The sequence below is a fragment of the Carassius carassius genome, chromosome 18 (genome assembly GCF_963082965.1).
Source record: "Carassius carassius chromosome 18, fCarCar2.1, whole genome shotgun sequence".
NCBI lineage: Eukaryota > Metazoa > Chordata > Actinopteri > Cypriniformes > Cyprinidae > Carassius > Carassius carassius.
Window position 1 is genome coordinate 14,184,032 of NC_081772.1, and position 24,417 is coordinate 14,208,448.

Consider the following 24,417-nt stretch of genomic DNA (forward strand, 5'->3'; position numbering starts at 1 on the left):
TAGTCCTTAATTAATGAGAACAGCTGTATTCAACTAATGTTAGTTAACAAATGGATCATTATTGTAAAGTGTCAACATTTTTATAATGATTCGTATTGATTGGCATTTCCTTTTCTTTGGGATATTATGCTCACACAGAACATTTGAGTATACACATGTAGCCTAAATTAAAGAGGTCATATGATGCAATTTAAATGTTTCCTTTCTCTTTGGAGTGTTACAAGCTCTTGGTGCATAAAGAAGATCTGTAAAGTTGCAAAGACTAAAGTCTCAAATCCAAAGAGATATTCTTTATCAAATTTAAGACTCTGCCACGCCCCCCTAAAACGGCTCATTCAAACACGCCCACACATATCTACATCACTATGGCCGTGTAATGCAGCCCAAATGTTCACGCAAAGAAATATGTTATAAATATAAAGGCATGGTTTCAGTACCACAGTTAGTGTTGAAGCAGCCATGTAAGGGAGATGCTGTGTGTGTCTAAGTGAAAGCAAAAGCACTTTATTTGGCCTTCCGAAAGTAGATGCATTTAGTAATCTTTAAGATTACTTAGAACAGAACCGGAACTCATTTTATAGACGACTGTTTCATGAACCTAGCAGAAGAGGTAATTCTGACTTTGCTATGACAATCTGGCGCTTCTGAATCAGCTACTGTAAGTATGTTTTATTATTAGTTTAAGCAGAGCCTGCCTTGTGGCATAGGCGACATAGGCAGTTTTTATTTTTTGGAAATGCGCCCTCTTGTGACCATTGTGCATTTTACACCCATATATTAAGCAAAAGAATTTCTGACAAATAACATAATTTTAGTACTGATTGATAATTGAACTGATTAAAATAATGTTATAATAAAATAAAATTGACATCAACCAAAAATCATAAGATTTAACATGTTGTTAGACTAATTTAAACACTTTCTGTGTCATGATCTAATTATAATGCAAAATCATAAAAATAATTTTGTAAAAAATCTGTGAAAAAAATGTAAATTATTTGGGGCACAACGATGCAAAGAAGAAATAAAATATCAATATAGTGGTAAAAATCACAAGTTAAGGACCGTGTATTATCCCATGATGTTTATGTAGTATTTTGAAAAAGCCTTTTAAGAACATCTTAACTGGCAGCACTGACACCTTGAGTTAACTGCTTACTTAGTTTTACTTTATTTTCTTTAAAATAAATGTAAGCTTCTGTAATGTTGTTTTAATATTAGTTACATTACTGATTGCTTTTAATTCACCAAAAAGTGTCAATGTCTTTTGAAAAAGATCATGACTAGGACTATAATCTAGCATTCATAAAATTAAATAATTAAGTTAAAGTCTGTTGCCTTTCTTGTCTGTTAGACTATTTTAGGCATTTCATATTGCTCATATTTATCTTTCTTGTAAGAAGTTCTTGTCACTGTAGGCATAGTTGTGGGAGTAGTTCATGTCAGGTCTCTTAAATAGGCTAGGGTCCAAGGTGCGTCAACATCTCAATTTATATATTTTATCACGCTGTTCATCTTTCGGGCTTGAACTGATGGTAAAACTAAGGACATTATTAACTGTCTTTACATTTATTGTGATAGATGAAGCTCGCGATTTTGGAAAGGGGCTTTACATTTCCGACGAGTGTTGCAGTGTTCGGCCAATCACAATGCAGTGGGTCAGTTGGCCAATCAGAACAGACTGTGCTAGTCAGAAGGAGGGACTTTGTAGAAAACTATGCATTTGAGAGAGGTAGGGCATAGAGGACCTACAATAATGAACAGTATTATAAACCATGTCAACATATTCTATTACACCACATAATGATAAAAAAAAAACATCATTTGATCATTTAACATCAAAAGCACAATATTATCATTATAATGGTGGTTACATTTTGTGGAATTACGCAGATCAGAATAGTCACTGAAACAGTTCTTTCCTTTTCATGTTTTCATTTAACACAAATGCATCCACAATGTACAAATGTTTCTTCTAAGAATGTGAGAGTAATTTATACATTCATGCAGACAGATGTCAGTTTTATAATTTTAGTAAAAACTACACTGTTTTTGAGACTAGGGTTCTTCGTATATTACTCTGTTAAAAAAAGAAAGAAAAAAATCTAACATAATATTTACTGGCGTTAAACTTACGGAGTGATATTTCCATAATTTTATAAACCAAATATACATGGACTGGCAGAAGAGTTTCTTGTCAGTACACAATACCCGTTTCACAGACCACTAAAAATATTCCTCAGATAAAATGGATAGAGAAATAATGTCCTTTTAACAACAGCACATCATGTAACCAAAAAAAGGTTTTGAAACCTATAAAACACATAATTAAAAACTATAAAATATTATTCTAAGATTTTTTTTTGGCATTGGAATCATGTGAAAATGGTTCCCTTTCCTAAAGTGAAAATAATTTGCATTCAAAACCATTTTAAAATCCAAGCTCTAAACTATCCTTTTTTTTAACAGTTGAGACATGCCCACAGAAATGGCTGTAGGCAATAAGTAGTGATGGTTCCTAAGTATTGAATCAAACTCTAAAACAATACTAAAACGTTCTTTCTTAAAATGGAAATAGCAGTTAAAACTAAAAACAAAAATGCTTGTGGACAGCATTTTGTTCAAAGAATATTAGCTCTCATTTGCAGCTTTTCCTCCACCAAGCAGCCTCTCTCTCTCTGGGGCTTCTTCCTCCTCTGCTCTCTGCTCTCCAGGGCAGCAGGGCAGTTTGGCCATCAAGGGCTTGTGGAGTCCATTGTACAACGCTGTACCAAGGAGTAGAATGATGAAGCCTAAAATCTGTAGGCCGTGGAATACCTCCCAACCCAGCGCCAAACTCACAACCCAGATGACCACAGTACGCAGACTGTCCAGCACCATGCGAGTAGTGGCACTTATTTCCTTGGTGACGCTGATGCCGGCGAAGTTAAAGAAGGCAATGCTCACAGTGTTGCCCAGCAGTGCCAGTAAAATGAGAGGCTTATGACCAATCTGACAGAAGGCATCCAATGCATCTTCAAGGACCTGCCGTGGGTTGTCTGCAAAACTTCCCACATGGATGTAGAACATTGGGATGAGGAGCAAAGAGAGGATGAAAAATCCGAAAAAACCTAAGAAAGAGAGATAAAAGTCAAATAAGACACGAGGAAACAAATCAGTCAAAAAGTGTTTCTAAACTTATACTTTTTTTTTTATTAAACAAAATTGCCTGTTTGTCAGTAGAGGTTCATCATGTTTTGAAAAAAAAATTAAGCAGCACAACTGTTTTCAAAAATGATGTTAATAAGAAATGAAGTTCTAAATCAGAATGTTAGAATGATTTCTAAAGGATCACATGATACTTAAGACTAAAATAGCTGCTGAAATTCAGCTTTCCTGTCACAAGAATGAATTACATTTTAAAATATATTTTAAAAAATATATATTTTACATTTTGTAACAAAATTTCAGAATATTACTGTTTTTACTTTATTTTTGATCAAATAAATACAGCCTTAGTGAGCACCGGAAACTTCTGTCAACAAAAATTGACTGGCCCAAAACTTTTAAACAGTAGCATCATGTGAAATAACATAAAAGTCTATAATCATTATGATAACATTATTAAAAAGTAGCATTAATATACTTCAGGGCTCAATAAGGATTGAAGCCAGTGGTTCAAATTTTTACTTGTACTGCCACAAAAAAATAAAATAGTTTTCTGTTATCATTGTTTTTGACCCATGTTATCTTGTATTCTAAAGAATAAGCTTATATGACACCAAAATTTTAGATACCAATTAGCTTTTACAATTCTCATTTCCAATTTCAATACCACAGCAAAAAACTACTAGCCTAACAAATAAAAAGTTAAAACGTTATTAAAGACAAGTAATCAGTCAGGAAATAAGAACAAATGAACAAATTACAAGCAATAGCGCAATTATATATATATATATAGAACAAAGATACAAATGAAATGAAGCTTTAGGTTTTTATGTTTGTAGGTGTTCAGGTACAGAAATTGAATAGTCACATGTAAAATAACATTTGCACATTCTTTACTCACGGTTGCACCAATCTTGAATTTTAATAGCCATTTGAAATTAGATGCAACCACTGAATTTTAATCACGAATCAATCCAAAATGAAATTCTACATACTTGTAACATAGCAATGTTTGCTTTAAAGGTGCCATGTGCAAAAATTGAGCTAAAAATATTCAATAAATGACCTACACGCATTAAAAGTATGAGAAGAAATAAGGGCGTGATGTCATTAAAAAAATGTAAAGTTATAGTGCTGCAGAGATATCAACCTTAATTAGCAGTAGCATTACTAGCCCCGGACCGACAGGTGTCGTAATACCAGTTTCGGCCATGGGAGGCGGTATGCGGGCAACATAACCACCAGCCAACCTGCAATACACGAATAACTCGCACGGCTTATAGGCGTACCTGAACCTGATGTCAATCATGTGGAAAGTACAGCCCACTACTTCATGTGACTTAAGCCCTTGGCAAGAGACCACCTCCCGCTACAGGGAAACAACCGCGCTCGGAATCACAAATCAAATCCGATAAGAAAAGGAGCCGAACCAGAGTAAACAACAGAGTAAACCAACTGATGGACCTGAAAGAAATGAGGTCCGACACCGAACTTGCAACATTTCTTTTGGATTGGTAAGTTAGATGCTGTTAGTATTTTGCTAGAAGTTTGTTTTATATGTTTGTGTATTTTTTTTCCGGGAAGTTATAACATAGAAATATATCGAAGGCTGTTCTAGAAACGTGCTAATGTTAGCGATGGCTAACCGTAGCTGCGTTTGATAATTAGCTAGCTATAACTTACCCATTTTTTTATATCATAAGTAACCTGCTCTGTCTAGTCTGTTGGTCTCCGTGTCCTCTTTGCTTCGTGGTTTTTCTGTACGTGAGAAAATTGATGTGTGGCGTGAAAGCGTGTGAAAAGAGTCAATTGCGTGTGTCTCACGGTGAATGCTTGTGAGAGTTGGCAGCTCTGGTTACGTTGGTTGGCGCTAGCTTGGTCAACATCAGCTGTCTGATGTTGACCAATGATGTTGACAGAATGCTGTCTGTCAAATTAATTTAATTCCAATAATGTGTATTTACAACTCAATGTAATATGAACAAAACGAATATGAACATATTCACTGGTAAAGGTGAAGGGGAGTAGCTTGAAGATGTCATGTTTCAAAATCACCTGACATCACCCAATGTTCCTCTGGAGGCAAAACGTTCTCTTATAGCAGCGGTTTTCACTTCCAGTCCTCGCGCCCCACTGCTCTGCATATTTTGCACGTTTCTCTTTGTTAACACACCTGATTCAGATAATCAGCTCGTTAGAAATGAACTCCGTGCATGAACTGTTTTTCAAATGTTCATTGCTCCCTACTCTCTGAGCAGGGGAAATCTGTTGAAGTTTACCTCACATCGAAACATTCATTCACTGATTTGTGCTGTGCAACGTCTTTAAACATGGACAACTGTGACATCATATACCTCTGTAAATCGATAGAAATTAAATTCACGTCTTGCACACTTCAATGCACTTTGATTGGAACATATAGCTACATTCGCTTCGAAATGGAATCATGGCTGAATATCCTGTGATGTCCACTTCGCAGGGCACTTATGTTCGAATAGAACAAATGTCTGAAGCTCTAAGAGAAACGTTCAAAATGTGCAGAGCAGTGGGGCGCGAGGACTGCAATTGAGAACCGCTGTCTTATAGGCTTCGGCTATGCTCTAGGGTTGTTGTGAAGGTAGGGGCGGAGCATAGAGACTATGCCGTTTCTCGTTTGTTACTCTAGAGTAGACCAATTCACTTTATTGAGGCATACTGCCCCCATCTGTTATGGAATGTGGAGTATGACTTGATTTTTTTGCCAGATATGACAGATGGCACCTTTAAATATTTGAAGCAAAACAATATATAAAACATCTGCACAAAACAAATCAAGGAGACCAGCTTAATGAGACGCAAATTCACTCTCTGACAATAGGTGGCGCTTATGGAACAGCAGCGATACAGCATTTCCTTGGTTACCGCTGTAAAAACTGCACCGCTGCTCTTATAAACACTACTTTAATACGCATTATACAGAGGCAAGATGAAAAGAAAACACAAATGTAAAGTTTTCTAAAGTCAGTTCCCCTCTTTCTGACTTTGGACTCTCTTCCGCACATCGTGAACAGTGAGCTGCTCTGCCTGCTACAGTATTTTCTCCTATTTGCATGCATCTTCAGCATCTCTAGCCTCTGTTAACATCCTGTTTACAGACTTAATATAATAACAATGGCAATATATTCAAAAATTTACCTTCAGTCCCGACAGCCTTCAGTGGATGCACATTGTGCTTATAAACAAACTTCTCCTCTAGGACCATCTGGACTGCAACAATAATCTGCGCCATGATGATCAAAAGGTCCCCTATAAGACAAGATCAAAAGATGATCAGTGCAACAGTCCAATCAGATAGAGATGCAAGATACAATCAAATAAAGACAAAATCCTGATCTCCAGCCTACGAGAAGATTTTCTGATTTGTAAAAGACAAATAATCATTGCGTATGCTTAAAAACATTCAGCAGCAGGTAACTACTGACCTGTGATAACCTCACTGAGCTTATGGGAGTCATTCCCATGGCCGCTCAGAAAGTCCGCCAGGCCAACCACCACCAGACCAAGGATGGTGAATAGGATCCCAATCCACTGGCTGGGCTGCAGTCGCCGACCTAAGAATGCTACAGACAACAGTCCAGTGAAGATGATCACAGCTCCTCGCAGCATCTGGAAACTAGAGGCGCTGGTCATGTTCAGTGCTAGAGATATAAAGAAAGAGGAACGAAAACACAAGCACAGAACCTGTTTAAGTCAATCCAAGAATAGATGTTTCAGCTATTATAAATCTAAACTTGACCATATATAGTTTTAAAGAAGATAATACACAGTTCATTTACTTATACTGCTGAAACTGTAACGATACAAAGCTGGTTGTAAATTGTTGAACCTACTCTTTAAGAACTAAAGACTATTAACACAATATACTCCACACACTGGATACTCACCAATATACATTATGGATGTTCCCAACATGTCACAAAGGGCAGGTGGGAGGAAAAGTAGGGGGTTAAAACTTTGGCCCGGAACCATCGTGGGCTCAGGTTTGCGCCGATCATGACAAAGGAGAATGTGGAACACCACCAGACAGGACAGTTCCCCCAAAAACATTCCCACAGCCTGGAAGGGGGAGACGAGGAGATGTGCGGTGAAGAGAGGAGTCATTTATTATTAAGATGCATGTAGGAAAAGCAAGAGAGACAGGGAAAAGTGACGTGAAGAGAAGGACATTGAGTCAAAGTCAGTTCTCACTTTGCCAAAACATAAATACACTTTCAGTTCTCTGTTCCCTGAGAGGTACTGAAAAAAATTAGCTGAGAGCAAAGTTTGATGTGAATAGTGTGTTGTTATCTCGAGGATAGATAAATATCATTACCTGTACAAAAGGGTGGGAGAAGGCATGATTTGGAGTGCCATTACATCCCAGTGCAGAGAACATATCAGCCCATCTAGAACAAAAAAAAAAGATGTATGTGCTTTGAGTGCCTAGAAAAGCGCTATATAAATGTAAGGAATTATTATTATTATTAATTAAATTTGTAAATGTGATATTAAAATTCATCAAACTTAATGTGCATTAATATGCAGTATAACAGTAAATAAAGCTCTCATCGCAAACATTTGCTCAAAGATAGTTTAAGTTTGGGACTGCACACAAATCCGTTTGTCCAAACCAGTGTTTTTTTTTTTTTTTTTTTGGTCACTTCCACCTTTAAACTACTCAAATTATGTCACTATAAGTTTAATAAGTAACTATGCACATGGGACACTAATGTCATTTTTACAACTATGAAATGACAATGCATGACTGACATAAAGCCTCATGATGAAGAATAGAGTTTATCAAATAAATGTTAACAAACAGATTTTAACAACTCCTTTAGATTTAACAATTGACTTGATTGGTTTTAGAAAGATTTGGTTGTAAAGAAAAGTTATTATGGTAACTGTAAGAACCGAGTGTGCAAATAGTTAAGTGTTAAAACAGAGATGCTTCAGTGCCAGTTTTCCAGCAGAAGTGTGGTATCAAATAACGTCTGCCTAGAAACATCAAGCTTCTGTTTTAGATACAAAGATGTATCAATTTACAAGTTACTTAACAGCATTTATAGCAGACATCTTTTTGACTCAATGGTCCACCAAGAACGCTGCGATTGCACTATTGACTAATAGTCACAAGGGTTTTGGTGGCAGAATTGCTGATTTTGCAGCATCAACATGTCCCACACGTCGGATCTTCACAAATTCACGTGAGTCGCCTAATCATCTTGTCCTAAAATGTTCGATTTTCAATTTCGTCTGTATATGTAAAGTGCATATACAATTTTTCTTTCATCTAATTTTTGTTTACATTCACAAAAAACATGATCCACATTCACTCTTTTGAGATATTACACAGTAACATTACACACCTTCACAAAATAATAAGGACACTGCGTATAGTTTTGTAAAAGAAAACGTGAAAGCATCATTGTCTGTCCTATTCATAGAAGCAAAAGTTCGGTTAACCAATTTAAGTTAGCAAAAATCATATGTAAACGAACACCATCCAGCGCGTGTGCTACTTACTTCGCGGATAGTGTGTTAAGGGATCCTGTGGTGAGCATCAGACCCGCGAGAAAGAGCTGATATTTTGTCCAAGCCATGGTGAGTGTGGGACTGAGTGACCACGAACATCAGACACTCAGGCTAGGATGAAACTTGTCTTTCTTGCTAATGATGAGTACAACTGTCTAAACAGGTCGTTCCCCTGTATGCAAATCATATGATGGCGATCATGTGACACACCAGCTGACGCCTTACTTCCGCAAATCTTCAATGTTTCACAGATCTTCTGCTTTAATATGATATACGAATTATATATGAAGAGCCAAGCAATCAATATGCGACCAGGACAACACAGTAATTTGAGAAAAATTATGAATAAAATGTGTTCGACTACGATATGTTTATTTCCTGACTTGTTGGTACAATAAATAATAAAAAATAATAAACAGATATTTACAGTATTAGTTAGCTAAAACACGTAACGTGATTTAATTCAGGATACAGTATTACACGGCGAATTCTTATAAAAGATTCCTTCGTTCCAAATGTTTGTGTGGCGTTTGAATCACTTCAGTGACTAGATTTCAATCATACTACCTATTTGTATGCTATTAACACTTATTATAAATAATAATTAGAAGAGTAAAGTTAGCAAACAAACTATGAAGTTGGCTTGAAAAGCCTTGTCTGAAAGTTTGAAGCAGTTGTAAAAACTTGAAGTTTGAAAGTTCAGACAGATTAGATAGAAGTTAACATTAGCATGCTAGCATGATTTAACATGTTACTGCGTAATTAGCATTGCTAGCTTGATTCTAACACGATGTTTATGTTATTAACATGATTATCATGTCAGCATGTTGTTAGCGTGTTTCTAGCATGATTAGCATGTTGTAAGCATGTTTACCAAGCAGCTAACCTAGACTGGCTAACTAATCGTATCTGGTCTAAACTGAAAATAGCAGGTTTAAGCTTTGTTTGTCTTTTAGCAGGTCTCCCAGCTTGACCAGCTAAAAAGTAATAAAAAATAAAAATCAACCTGGGAGACCAGCTAAAGCAGCCAACCGGCTGTTCTCGTTGCTTGGAGTTTGTTAGTTTTTTGGTAATGAGCCTGACAGGTTCAACATTATAGAGAACCGCGTCAACATGCATTTTTAACACGAATGTAATGACACAGTCAACACATCCTGTAATATATATTGAAATAATAAAAAGTGAAAGAGATATACAAATATAAAGGTATCCTGTTTTAGTTGGTCTCACTAATTAAATATTACACATTCCAGAAGTGCGCGAGAAGTTCCTTCCGTCCAATGACAGCGTGCGCCTTGTATCGCCTTCAGTCCGAGACGCGCTGATTGGCTGCGTCAGTGCGAAGTGTTTTGTTGATAAATAACTTTGATGGATTGATTATTTTTCAAGAGGAGCCTCGAAATATACACGTCCTGCAAACAGTATCGGTAAAATTGCGCTTATACAGCAGAATGTTAAACGGGAAAACATGTTTAGTGACTACAACCGAGGAGTTCTCGGATAGCAAAAGTTGTTGAATCTGTCAGCCTGCATGTCGGAAAGGCCTCTCGATGCACTACGACATGGTATTTTAGCGTTTCAGATGTGCGCACTTACGTCTAGGCGATTACGACAGACTGCATTGTTCGTTGTATGTAAATGGTCGTGCACGCTGTTGACTTTGCCCAGGGTTGGAACTGTTTTGTAGGGTGCTGTCACCCGAACTTGAAAAGTAAAGAAGGAGGACGCCAATACCATATTGCAACAGTGTAAGTACGCTACAATCTTAATCTGTTTCGTACACGACATTTCGTTCAATAAACCTAGAAGCGTAATGGAGCAAAGTGCACCAGACTGATACTTTGTCTTCTTACATAGGGAAGTATGTTGGGTGGTTTGTTTTGCTGTGCAGCATTGATTATACAAATTTTTTTTATAACAAATGTTTTCATCGTAGTTGCTAGTTTGGGAGGGGTTATCAGTGGGTTGAAAAGTAGTTCTGCTTGTTCTCTCTCTCTCTCTCTCTCTCCTGTATTCTCTCCCCATCTCTCTCTCCCTTTCCCTCTTCACTTCCTGTAATTCTTGTTGTCTTGCATTGCTCTTTCACGCCCCTCCCGTGCTGTCTGCTCTTGCCTTCTGCGTTTGTGTTTGTCAGGTTTCCTGGTTTTAGGCCACTATGTTCCTTCTCTGTGCACAGGTCTTACCAAACAGCCATTCATTAATGGGATGCAACAATATACTGCATTTCATTAGCTCTGTTCTTGTACTCTGCATAATGACAAAAAAAAAGATTTTTTTTGCACTTAGTGTCCTGTCATTCTGAGAGTCAGTTTTGACATGCTATGGCCTGTTTTGTTATTGATATGAAGTTTACGTGACAATTCACCCTATTTATAATTCATTTGAACTGTTTTGAGGCTTCATTTTCAATATCTAATGGGATAACAAGCATCAATTTTATTTCAACCATTAATTTCACTATGATTTCAATCTTTAACATGGCTTTACTCTATTGTTACATATTCACAGAATGCAGAATACATTATGAAGGATGATTTTATATAAAACAGTAAAACACACACACACACACACGCACACAAGACTTAAAAAGGCTTTTCACAGGCACAGTCACAAATGTTTTGCAATGTTGCACAAAAACATGAAATATAATTTTTCCTTAAATCTCATACTTTGTCCCTTTAGGGGCTCTGTACATCATAGAATATGTGTATCCTAATGATTGTATGTATCAGTAGCATTTTTAATGTATTTTTGAATAAATGAATAATCTAGAGACAAAATAAAATGAGTGGCATGTCATTGACCAATTTTATTTTTACTTTTTCTTTTGTCTTTTTGTTTGTTTTGTGTATAATGCAGACATCATTATACTCCTATTGTGACTGACTTCAAAACCTTACTTTTTGTCTTTCTCTCCTTTTTAGAACATTTCCTGTGACTGAGGAATGACTGAATTTTTAAATATTTACACCACCTGTATACTGCAGTTTAAAAGCAAGAGGGGAGGTGGCGCTTCTAGACCTCACAACATAGTGCGTGTGCTCTGCAAAATCTTTTATTTTTTACATCTGGCCTCGTTATTAAATTACTTAAAACTGAACTGCTGAATGCCTCAGGTTTTTGCCTGTCTTATAGTCTCACACAATTGCCATGAGTCTTTCTCCACACCAGAGTGGAACCATAAACAGTATTAGCAAGCAGAATGTTGAAGCCATTGGGGAAACAATGCAGCATTCAGGGGATCTCTTCTACAATGTGGGCACTCAGTCCTTGGAGCAAACTCACAGCAGCCCAGAGGTTTTGGTGGATTCTAGCCCTGAAGTCCAGGGCCTTTACAAATCTGATAAAGCCTATCAGGTCCGGGGCCATTTTCAGCAATCAGGACCAGTAAAGTGGGTGCCTCAAAACTCAATGCAGACGGCGACTTGGATTCAGGGTGTCCCAAACATGAACAAGTGGTCACAGAACTTTGGCCCTTCTCTAGGTGGTATAGATGACCCAAGAGGCTTTCACAAAAGTCATGAAATTGAGGCTGTAAAGCTGGAGAAGCATTCAACAAGTTCATCACAGTCCTACACCGACACTGTTCACGTTCCCGGGGCAGACTGGGACCATCACACGATGGCTGCCATGCATCATACTCCATTTAATGCGCTCCAACAAAGTCACAGACCAGCAGACCTCCAGTATCAGCCACAGGGAATGCATCACGATGTATCTGACTCCACTCTGCAACCCTTCCAGTTGGCATTCGGACCTACCCAGCAACCACAGGCACCTGGTTTCCAACAAGTCTTCCAAGGCAACAATGTGCCTTTAAATATGAATTATAACGAGAAACCAAAATCGCAACAGCAACTCTTGCAGTTGCAACAACAGCAGCAGCTTCATCGTCAGCACCAGATGCAACAGTTACAGCAAATGCATCAGTTGCAGCAGCAGCAGCAGCAGCAACAACAACAACAACAACAACAACAACAGCAGCATCAAATGCAACAGCAGCAACGGCTGCAGCAAATGCAACAGCAATACCAACAACAGAAACATCTGCAACAGATGCAGCAGCAACAGCATGCACGAGAGACTACAGAAAAGCAGAGAGTCAAACAAGATGTTGAGTCACAAGATCTTGCCAGCGCTCAGGCAAAAACAGAACTGAGCCAGACCCAGCTCATAGTCCCTCAACCACAACATCCTGTTCCTCAGGGAGCGAATTATCAGGAGTCTGGATCTGCAGAGGACACTCCAGAACTCCAGGAGACCCCAAAAAAACGCCAGGTCCTCCCTCGCCGCTCTCGACGACTCTCCAAAGATGGAATCTCTCCTCAAGGCAACCAGACATCAAATGACAAGGTTTCTTCCCAGAATGGAGGAGGTGGTGGAGTAGGGGTCATCCAAAGCACTCCGAGACGACGGAGGGCCTCAAAGGAGATCAACCTTGAGACTCTAGCTCAAAAGGCTTCAGAGATGGATTTTTTGCCAGCAAAGGTGAGCCGATTTCACTTGGAAATCCGTTTGAAGCCTTTTTTACAACAGTGGAATAGCAGAAATATGTTCTCATATTAAATGTAATGTATTCGAACACACTGGGCTTGAAATAATATGCTGCTCAGGAAACATTTTTTGTTATTATTAATGTTAAAAACAGTTGTGCTGCTTAATATTTTGTGCACACTGTGATACTTTTTTTAGGATTTTTTTGATGCTTAGTAAGTTTAAAGGACCACATTTATTTGAAATGTAAATCTTTTGTGACATAATAAAGATCTTTATTGTCACTTTTGATAAATTTAATGTCGTTGAATAGAAGGATTTAATTCAAAACAGTTATCTTACTAAACACAAACTTTTGAATGGTTAGCATGCATGTATGTGTATTTACATATACTGGAATGTTTTGCTACTTTAATGGTGTACTATGTTAATTTTGTTGTTTGAACCAGCTTATGAATTAGCTCATTCAAAACCTAAAAATTTCCATTGCTGACTCTAGTAAGAATTTGAAGCTGGGTGAAACGTGTCACCAGCTTTATAACTAATCAAACAATAAAAGTAAACAATACTGTACAAACTCAGCTCAGAGTATGAAGTACAGTGGAGTTTATGCCGTTATTGAGGATTGTAAAGCAGTCTGGTGAGCAACTGCATGTCTGGACACCTTTACATTCCACGCTCTCTCAAAATCCATTGTTGAATTTGGGAGGAGCTGAATAATTTTGTAATAAAATTCATTCTTTAAAATATCGCAGACTTTAGATATTTCAGTGTACAGTAACAGGACAGATACAGCTCTATATGTTTGAGGTGGTTGTTTAAAAAAACATTTTAAAATCTTAGCCTGTAATGGTGTTTTTAGGACAGAGTAACTCATCTAGCTCTGTGACTCAGTTAAACGCTGCTGGTTGCTTACACACACTTTTATTTGTGCTTCTCTATCTTTTGTTTTTTCTTCTCCATTCATATTTTATTCTGTCTTTTTCTGTCTTCTATTAATAGTGTGAGGATGTTACCCCTGGTAAACCAGCTGGGATGGCACCACTAGTCATCCCAGTCTCGGTCCCAGTTCGGAGAGGTCAAACTCAAATGGAAGCACCGGGCAGCTGGACACAGCTGGATAATGTTCGGCATCCCTCAGAGATTTCACATCAGCAGAGCCAGCCTGATTGTAAACCCTCTGTTATTGTAGCACACCGGCACTCAATAAAGAACTCAGCAGCTGAGAGCTTCATCCAGGTTAATACAGTTAATACAGGTTAATGCTAATGTTGCCAAGTCCACTTATTATAAGCAACTCTAGGCTTGTCGCTTATAGATTTGAGCAGTTGCGGGGTTATGTATTTTTTAGGCATATATTTTTTTAAGTATAGTTATGTATTTGATCTTTTTAGTGGTTTGCAATCATAGGAAAAAAACGCTTTATTGTTATTGTCATGTTTGATTGTGTTTCTCTGTCTGTGAACACCACTGGCAATTGCTATTTGCCCATCAAAATATTGATGTCATTTTTGCCAGTGCTGCATGTGTCACTATATTACTGAACCCACGAACCAAAGTCTATTTTGACATTTGTAGTCATTTAATTCAGGATCTTTATGCCACCACAAGCTGCTTTTAATGCAACAGTAACACTTCACAATAAGGTTTAGTTTGTTAACATTAGTTAACTATATTCTTTAACATGAACTAACAATGAAAAATACTTTTATAGCATTTATTAATCTTATTAATTTATTAATCTAAAGTTGATGCTGATTTGTACATTTATTAATACTTTTTTAAATCAAAAGTTGTATCTGTTAATATTAGTTAATGCACTGTGAACTGATATGAACAAAGAATTGAACAATTGTATTTTTCTGAACCAACATTCACAAAGGTTAGTAAATGCTGTAAAAATATGTTGCTCATAGTTAATGTTAACTAATAAAGCTTATAGTAAAGTGTTACTGAAAATTCTTAAATAATAAAATTCATAGACCTCAATGCATACATATTAGATTAAGTATGTAAATCTTAATATGATAGCTAAGGAAAATAAAGTGGGTTGCATTAATGTGTCTTGTGAGTTTTGAGGGCAATAAAATCCAGATTTTTTTATGCTGTGCTAAGGTAGTTATTTTGTCCTTAAATAGTATGGGAGATGGACGACTAGAAACGATTCAAGTAATGAAAAAGAAACATGTTTTTGTTATAGCTTAATAGAAAACTGGAACACAATCCAATTAAAATGGGGGTATAGGAGAGCCATATGCATACTTAATGTCTCTAAACTCGGTCTTGCAGGGCCGCTGTCCTTCAGAGTCTAGCTCCAGCCCTAATTAAGCACTCCTGAACAGATCTAATCAAGGTCTTACTAGGTGTACTAGAAACTTCCAGGCAAGTGTGTTGAGGCAAGTTGGAACTAAACTCAGCAGGACACCGGCCGTCCAGGACCTGCTTTATGATATGATGTTAAGTTTGAGGCCTACCTTTCCAGACTGGGTCGCTTGTTTTGGGCTTATTTTTTTCAGACCACGAAACCTGGTAACACTGATTATTGCTCTTAAATCATTTCCACATTATTTTAGTTTGCTTTATTTTCACATTAGAATTGGCTTTTAAAAATAGTAAAAATATCATATCTGCCATTTATGTTTGAATCAGGGTAAAGGACAAGAGGACAAATCCAGGCGCCGTCCACGTCCCGAGCCCCTGTTCATACCTCAACCGTTCCCTTTCATCGCCCCTTCTGTTTACTCCAGCATCACTCCCTACCAGAGCAATCTGCGCTCCCCTGTGTGCCTGCTGGACCATGCCAGTATCATCCCGCCGTACACCCCTCCACCCATTCTTTCACCAGTGCGTGAAGGCTCTGGGCTCTACTTCTCTGCTGTCCTCTCTTCTATGGCAGCAGGCAGCCAGGTCCTGCCACCTCCATTCACACCCCGCAGCGCTACTCGAAGCTTGCTACGTTCAAGTGCGTTCCACATGAATTTTCATTTTAAAGGACTTTTTAATTGGTAACAATTTACAGTAAGGTTTTAAACAAACATTTGCTAATGCATTAGTTCTAGTAAACTATCAATGAACAATAGTTTCTTACAGAGTTTATTCATCTAGGTTCATTTACAGTATAAACACAGTATTGTTCATCAGTAGTTCATAATATTAGTAACTAATGTTAACAGAACTTTTAATAATAATGCAGTAATCTATTTGAAGTAATGATAAATGTCATTAATATAATGCATTATTAGGTCATATTGTGCTACTGATGTTTACTCAATGAGAAGTGTAACATTTTTATCTTCACTATTTGTTTATTCATACTTAATAGATAAAACAGAAGTTAACATTAATTAGATATCATAAACTATCAATAAACTGGACATGCATAGAGCATTTATTAGTCATTTATGTACATTTACAGTATAAATACACTATTTGTTTATTTGTGTTAATCCTTACTTAATGAATTGCAAGTGTAGATGAATTGTAGTTCATCATTGACATGATTAATCATTCCTATCTCTCTCTCTCTCTCTCTCTCTCTCTCGCATGCTGACTTTATTCTCTGCACTTTAGGCAGTTCTGAAATCAGCCCTCCTGCACTCTCAGTGATTGGAGAAGCAGCGCCTGTCAGCCTAGAACCGTGAGCATTTATTAAAATAAATATTAGCTATTCATTACAATCCCTGTCCTCTATTCACATATATTCTCCTTCTCTTACACATTTTAGGCGCATAAACATCAGCTCTCAGTATCAGGCAGAAATTCCAGAACTGTTGGATCGAACACTGGCCCTAAAGGACCAGCATAAAGCCACTTTGGTCTGGCTTCCTAAATCAGAGGCTGATTCTACGCCCTCCCAGGATACGAGATGTAACTTGTCTTTAGAGTGCATTGATATAGCTGATGTTCACAACTGCATATAACACAGACATATGTCTCACATACTTCCATTCTAATCAGTTGATGACCTGATGATCCTGGTCTGCTCCAGTGCCGTGTATGGAGGAGGAACCAACCCAGAGCTAGCGCTGCACTGCCTGCACGAGTGCAGAGGGAATGTCATGGTGAGCTCAGTCCTCAAAGCACAGCTGAATGTACAGTGGAACCAAAAAGTGTTTAGACACTTGATTTGCACTGAAAAATGTCTGACTTTAAAAATCATATTGACACATACTGTTAATGGAAAGAATGATTTCTTTGTATATGTTGATATATGTTGTGTTTATATTTTGTCTAATACAATCAAATTCATACCCTTTAATAGACTTGGACTACAATTCACAAGTTTGACATGAGCAGTGTTTCTGAAAGAAGTATCTTAGACTCTTAAGGCTACATTTATTTAATCAAAAATACTATTAAACAGTCCTATTGTGAAATATTATTACAATTTAAAGTAATTGTTTTATGTTTTAATATATTTTTAAAGTCCTCAGTGTCTTTAGAAGTCTTCAGTGTCAAATGATCCATCAGAAATCATTGTGATATCCTGATTTGATGCAGAGTGCGAATTCCGAGTATGGGTCACCATACTTGGCTGAATGTCTCGTCACTTTCACTTTCAAATACTTGTTGGGGCTACTGTATATGATGCATGTATGTAACTATTCACTATATGCATTCTGGATAAACAACAAAGATGTTTTGGCTCTGTAGGAAGCTCTGGAAATGATGTTGATGAAGAATCCCATCTTCTCCAAGAACCACCATCTGGCGAACTACCACTATGCAGGTAGAAAATCATTTACATTTAATTGCTGATCTCACAGTGTTCATATTAAAAACTATTTGACATGATGTTACTGTAAATGATAGTATTGCAATGCTGCAGATTATCTGTAATGTTGTATGTTGGATAAAAAGAACTTGATGTCCTTTAAATATTGTCAGGATCAGACTACTGGACTGTGGATGAAAAACAATACTTCAACAAGGGAATTTCTGCTCACAGGAAAGATTTCTTCTTGGTCCAGAGACTGGTATATAGTCTTTTTTTATGCTGGTTATGTACCTGTATTGATTCCTGTAAATCAAATTTCCTATGTTTAAGGTGACATTGTGTTTCTAATTTGGCAGGTGAGGAGTAAAACAGTGGCACAGTGTGTGGAGTTCTACTACACCTATAAGAAACAAGTAAAGATTGGCCGTAATGGTACATATACATATGGACCTTCAGACCCAGAGGATAACATCTCTTTGGTAAAGACTATTACTGCTTACTGCTTTTAGACATCGTCAGTGTCTTGACTGCTAGCACAGTGCCTTCCAAATGTGTGAAACCAAGCTGAAAATCGATATTTATTTACATCTACACAGGTAATTGGTATGAATGCTTAAAAAATCTATATCATCAGTCTGTTCTTTTATATCCAAATAGATTCATGTGAAACAAGAAGAGGAAGAAAATAATAGTAGACAACAGGAGGGAACACAAGACAATGTGGATGGCAGTCTTCAAGATGTGACCAAGGCACTTCAAGACAATGAGAATGTAAGTATTTGGCTTGAAAGCATTCTCTAGTTTGTAAATAAATGTAGTGAATACATCATAAAGACTGGAAAGTTAAAAAGTCGAATGTCGTCCAGGAGAGGGCAGCAGTGGCTCATGAGGAGCAGAAGAACAGCTCTGTGGAAGTGTCTTCAGGCCTGATGCCAGTGGCTCAGCCCCACTTCAAAACTCCTTCCCCTGCACTTCCGAAACCCCACTCTGACAATACTGCCAAAAAAAACAGGGCCTCAACTGGCAGCAAGAGTCAGGGAGAGCCAGAGGGTGTTTTCCCTTGCAAGAAGTGCAGTAGGTGAGTCAGAATGTGTCTTTGAATTTGTACTCCTTAAATTTGAAGCAACCCAACCTGTCTTAGAACAGCTTTGTTCCAGAGGTTTCTAAGCACCTATATTAGGGTTTACACTTTACTGTATTCATCATACTCTTAAGTAAGATAAGAGTAAGAATTCTGCTTACTGTACTCTTTATCTCTGATCTCTGATATAGTTTCTTCCGTATTTGAATATCAGATCCCCAGTATTAATATTACCATTACAGTTAATTTATTTAAATATTGCAATATATTATGTTAATATTACAGTAATAAATGCATTGGAAATATCCCAGTATTGTAACACCTAGACTGTGATTCTTCTCCAAATAACTTAGTATATCTATATTTCAATATCAGCATATTATTATTATTATTATTATTACAATTATTAATCTGAATGAATGTTTTATAATAATTCATTATTTTACAATTCAGTATTTCAAAATAAAATATTAATAATAATATCCTGATATTGCCACATCAAAACAGTGACTTTAATATAGAATTCATTTAATAACATTAATTTAAATATACTACTATCAGATATTATTATAAAAATTCAGCTAGTTTTTTTTTTGCTAGTCAGTGGCTTTAGAAATGTCTATCTTTCAGCATATGTAAAGCAGTTTCTTCATTTTAGGTGACTTGTATGAATTATAATGAGGTCTGTATACTGTATATAGGGTGTTCTATAAGGTGAAGAGCCGCAGTGCTCACATGAAGAGTCATGCCGAGCAGGAGAGGAAGGCAGCAGCACAGTGCCTAAGAGAAGAGGAGGAGCGGGCCGCTAAGGCAAGGCAGGAGATGCTCGAGGCAGCAAGGAGGAAGGAGGCACAAAGAGGAGGGCAAGAAGAGAGCAGCGGAGCTGAGGAAAGCTCATTAGAGCTGGATGATGAGCAGGATGAGGACTGGCATTGAGCAAATGCATGACTCTTTTAGTACTCTTCTTTAGTACCAATCTGTTCCAAAAATGTGCAACTTGTGTGTCCCAGTTAAAGGAGGTTATGAGGTTTAAAATTATAAAGGTGTCTGAAATGCCTTTTTTATTTTTACCAAAATTTTATAAGAATTTCCTTTGGTATATATTTTTTTATATCTGAATATATGACATATGATAAATATGATAACAAATGTAAAAAAGGTTTGCTTAGCTGATTGTTGAGCTTTTCTAGAAGCGTACACCCTTTCACTTTGATTTTGATCAAAGTACCCAAACAAATTTTGATTGCCTTCAGTGAGATCGTATTATTATTATTTTTTACATGTTTATGTAATATACAAAATATGTACTTAAGAACACAATTAAAAATTCCCCTCATCTATCTATGGATAATTCACTTCACTATTTCTTGTGCATGAAATGTATATAATGCATAGAAATGTATATGTTGACCTTTGTGTATTTTATTATGTACAATATTGATCCTGCCGGGGTTTTTTTTTCTTTTGTACTCTAAACATAAAAGAATGTGTATTTATGTTTTGAATACACTTTAAGAGGAGTGGGATATGTAGAATTAAGGGATTTTTATGAAAGCTTGCATGTAAATAAAATCTGAAGTTTAGAAAATCACAACAAAAACATTTTCAATATATTTCATCAGATTTTTCACACTCTTATGACTATTGTGGCCATGCTTGATATTTGCTTTATTTCAAAAATGTGTGCACAATAAAAACAAACTTCCAGTATAAACTTGTATTATTTTACTTGATAGAATAAATATGAAAAAAAAAAGTTCAATTATCACCAGCACTGGAAGAAGACACGCAGTAATAGTCTTTGTTTAATAGTGATTTGTGATTATAGTAGTTTAAATGTATTCTGGGTTTGCTGGTTGCAATGAACTAGTAGTTTTGGCAAATCTCTTTAAATCAAGGTTAAAATAATAATCATTAGTACCAGAAGCATAAAAGACACCTTGATTCTTCCACTGCTCCCACCTGCAAAAAAAAAGAACCATTAGTGTCATCAATTGTTTATGACATTTTCTTTAAATCCACACAGGTAGCAAAATAAATAGTTAAAACAATCTGTTGATTTATGGACGAGGCCATCTTTTCAATGAAAACCCCTTTTGTGAGATACTTACCAGCTTCAACGTAATCCACTAGCATGTCTTTGGTGTCACTGAGACTTCCATTGTTTGCTTCTGGAACTACACCCAACAGCTTACACATCAACGGATAGATGCTGACGCTATCAAATGGCTCAGACAAGAAATTGTCCCTAAAGTCTGGCCCAAAGGCTCGAAAGATCATTTTCATATCCATTTCCTCATTACTGTATCCATGATCTCCTTTGTTGATAGGCAAAATGATCCTCTGCATAAATAGCAAACAAAAAGATAAGAGTAGATTTTTGATTATAATAACAAATGAGAACCAAATCAGAATATTAGAATGATTTCTGAAGGATCATGTGACACTGAAGACTGGAGTAATGGCTGTTGAAAATTCACCTTTGCATCACATGAATAGATAACATTTTAAAATATATTCAAATAGAAAACGGTTATTTTAAATTGAATTATTTTTTTCACAATATTATTGTTTTTTACTGTTTCAAAATTTCACGAACCTCAAACTTTTGAATGGCGGTGTATATTTGTATTCATTGATATTTTACTGATGCAGACTGTAGATTAAAGCTGGCTAAACAATGTGAAGCTATAACATGATTAGCATGTTTGACTACAATATTTCATTAATTGCGCTTTCAAACAGCTGGGTAAAATGAGTGATATTTATTTCCAGAGACACTTACAGAGTTGATATTGAACCCCAGGTCAGCCAGAAGTACAATCGGTTGAATTCTCTCATGTTTGCGAATGTGAAAGTGTTCTGGAATCTCTTCTTTCTTATAGACTGTCAGATTGGGATGTGCGTTCTTCAGGGCATCATAAACTTCCTGTTGTCTGCCCTCCTTAGGAGTGATCATCCCAAACCCACCGTAGTCGAGCAGGTCAAAGCGGGTTAGATTTAATAAACTCATGTATTTGCTAAGTTTTATCGCCTCAACCTCATTGTCCATTTTAACAGTGGTCATGCCATGGTCTGAGGTCAAGATGACGTTAAGATGATCAGCTAGACCACTTTTATGAATTGCCTCCCTGAGGTAACCAATAGTGCGATCAATCTGTTCAATGATCTTTTTTCTCTCTTGGGTTTCGGGGCCGAAAGCATGACCCACGTTGTCTGGTTCTCCATAATAAAGCGTAACAAAGTCAAAGTCCTCTTTGGAGAACCATCCCATCACAGTGTCGATGTTTTGCTGCCACTCTGTCTCATTGTCATCAGGTTGCCCGTGATATCCCACCACGGAACGATCCACAGCTTGGCCACTGTAATTTACTCCTCCCCCAGGATAGAAAAAAGACGCCGTTTGCAGACCCTTTGAAACATATAAGAGACATTATTGCATTATTTGTTAATACATTTACAACGAGAAATGACTTTATAGGACATATTTACATTCACTGTAAATAAAATCTGTGAAATTTATGGTCAAAACTGACAGATGTGGTTGCCAGAACATTACAGAGAAATGTTATATCTTTGCAAAACACCCTGGTAGCTACGCATCACATCATTTTACTTTTATCACAAGTAGCTTTTGTGTGCATATAAGGTGCACACAAATACAAAACTCCATCATGGTAACAAACATAACACTAAAATAATGCAATAAATATTAATTTAACAACAGAAGACAACATAAAACCCTCATAAACGCTAAGAAAAAAAGATAATAAACTAATTATTGCAATGAAAACAAACGTGAAGTGTCTGTAAATGTCAATTTTACAGTTTTTACAGTAAATTATAAAATAATTTAATTTAATCTTAATTTCAAAGTCTTTTACTGTTAAATCTGCTCACAAAAAGCTTGTCAGAGTAGTAAGTTCACCTGATTCTGGGCTGTTATCCACAGGGGCAAAGCACCATTATCCCACCATTCTGATCTTTTCAAAGTTGCCTTGTGGGTGAGTCTCAAGCCAGTTGTAACATTAAACATCAGGTTATGGACAACACCATGATCCTCTATCCATCTCCCTGAAGAAAAGTATATATAAACATATATTTAACTGTTTGAAATTATATTCAGATAAGATTCAGTTTAACCAATAGGTTTTTTTTGAAGGGGGGGTGGGGGTGGCAAATAATGCATTCAAAAGATTGTTTGTGATTATAGTGTGCATGTAGACCCACATTTCTAAATCCTCTTAAGCATGACCCAATTCACATAATGTCAAGAACTGTAAAATGACCACTGAGCAAGGTTTATGAACAAGGAACACTGATCATGTAAGTAACCTTGATGTTGGAGCTTAAGATAACTTTGTACAGTGCGTCATTTAATGAGACTCAGGAAATTGGCCCAGTAAGTGTGTGCTCAGCAACTCTCTGAAGACAGCTTAAGACTTTGAACACCATTATGATAATGCAGACTGGACAAGAATATGTACGTTAACACAGAGTAAACTATGGTGCAGCAGATGCATGAATTTATGCACTTATTTCTGCAAAATTATATTTAATAATATAAAATTATTTAATTAATTATATATATATATATATATATATATATATATATATTCCTAACCTATTTTCTTAATTATTTTAAATGTATTAAATATTTATGTGTTCAAAGCATATTTTTTATTAATTAAATTATTAATATTATTCAAATTCATAACAATATTGCTATTTGGCTATTTGCAATGATACCCAATTCACTGACCGACCAAATCATGTGAGATTTAAATCAACCACTGATTTAAATCTCATAACATTAAGTATGTATTACAAAATTAGTTACTACTTCAATGTTTGGATGAATTATGCTTCTGTTCTGTTCTTTTTGTACTATCCCTTCTGTAAGTTTGCATTCTACACTTAAGTCAATTAGATATAAAAAAAAGCAGAAAGTTAGCCTTACCTGTAATAGTTGTAAAGTGTGATGGCGATGTCATGGTGATCGCTGGGGGATTGATATATTTTGCCTTCACTCCCTCTTTAACTAGTTTGTCTAGATTTGGTGTGTCCACATCTTGGTCATAATCCCACCTGAAACCATCAAAGGAGATCAGCAGCAGCTTATTAGACATCCTCCTTCTGGACAGGGGTTTACTGCTCACACAGAGAAACAAGGCCAACACCAGCAGAAGTTCTGACTTCATCTTGAGAGGCTGTTTAGCAGAGTGAAAATCAGCAAATGCTGATCTTGTTTTTATAAGTTTTATCAGGGCACTGATAAGACAATCTGTATATTTTCTGTAGTTCTTAGTCAGTAATTGTCATGTCACTTAGTGAACAAATGATCATAAAACAAATTTGAAATGTACTGTACTGAAAAGTAGAAAAGATATTTATTTATTTTCCCTTTGATTTCCTTTTACTGTTA

The 24,417-nt window shown here is 36.5% G+C and overlaps 3 protein-coding genes across 3 annotated transcripts; 1 reads left to right on the forward strand and 2 right to left on the reverse strand.

Annotated features, from left to right (window-relative positions):
• Positions 1 to 1,915: 1,915 nt before the first annotated feature.
• Positions 1,916 to 8,922, reverse strand: LOC132092478 (solute carrier family 35 member F6-like). Its single transcript, XM_059498721.1, has 6 exons — positions 8,692 to 8,922; positions 7,499 to 7,571; positions 7,071 to 7,242; positions 6,609 to 6,824; positions 6,322 to 6,432; positions 1,916 to 3,110 (listed from the first exon to the last, which is right to left on the reverse strand). Exons 1-6 carry the CDS (start codon positions 8,766 to 8,768, stop codon positions 2,632 to 2,634), a joined length of 1,128 nt encoding a protein of 375 aa, XP_059354704.1. The 5' UTR covers positions 8,769 to 8,922; the 3' UTR covers positions 1,916 to 2,631.
• Positions 8,923 to 9,996: 1,074 nt separating this feature from the next.
• LOC132092479 (mitotic deacetylase-associated SANT domain protein-like) lies at positions 9,997 to 20,706 on the forward strand. The gene is made up of 13 exons (XM_059498722.1): positions 9,997 to 10,448; positions 11,625 to 13,188; positions 14,197 to 14,433; positions 15,844 to 16,156; positions 16,765 to 16,831; positions 16,919 to 17,061; positions 17,152 to 17,255; positions 17,848 to 17,923; positions 18,082 to 18,170; positions 18,268 to 18,390; positions 18,569 to 18,682; positions 18,778 to 18,989; positions 19,694 to 20,706. Exons 2-13 carry the CDS (start codon positions 11,851 to 11,853, stop codon positions 19,926 to 19,928), a joined length of 3,051 nt encoding a protein of 1,016 aa, XP_059354705.1. The 5' UTR covers positions 9,997 to 10,448; positions 11,625 to 11,850; the 3' UTR covers positions 19,929 to 20,706.
• A 109-nt stretch (positions 20,707 to 20,815) lies between these two features.
• Positions 20,816 to 24,396, reverse strand: zgc:153896 (uncharacterized protein LOC569930 homolog). Its single transcript, XM_059498723.1, has 5 exons — positions 23,953 to 24,396; positions 22,921 to 23,066; positions 21,778 to 22,404; positions 21,104 to 21,335; positions 20,816 to 20,954 (listed from the first exon to the last, which is right to left on the reverse strand). Exons 1-5 carry the CDS (start codon positions 24,191 to 24,193, stop codon positions 20,881 to 20,883), a joined length of 1,320 nt encoding a protein of 439 aa, XP_059354706.1. The 5' UTR covers positions 24,194 to 24,396; the 3' UTR covers positions 20,816 to 20,880.
• Positions 24,397 to 24,417: the final 21 nt, after the last annotated feature.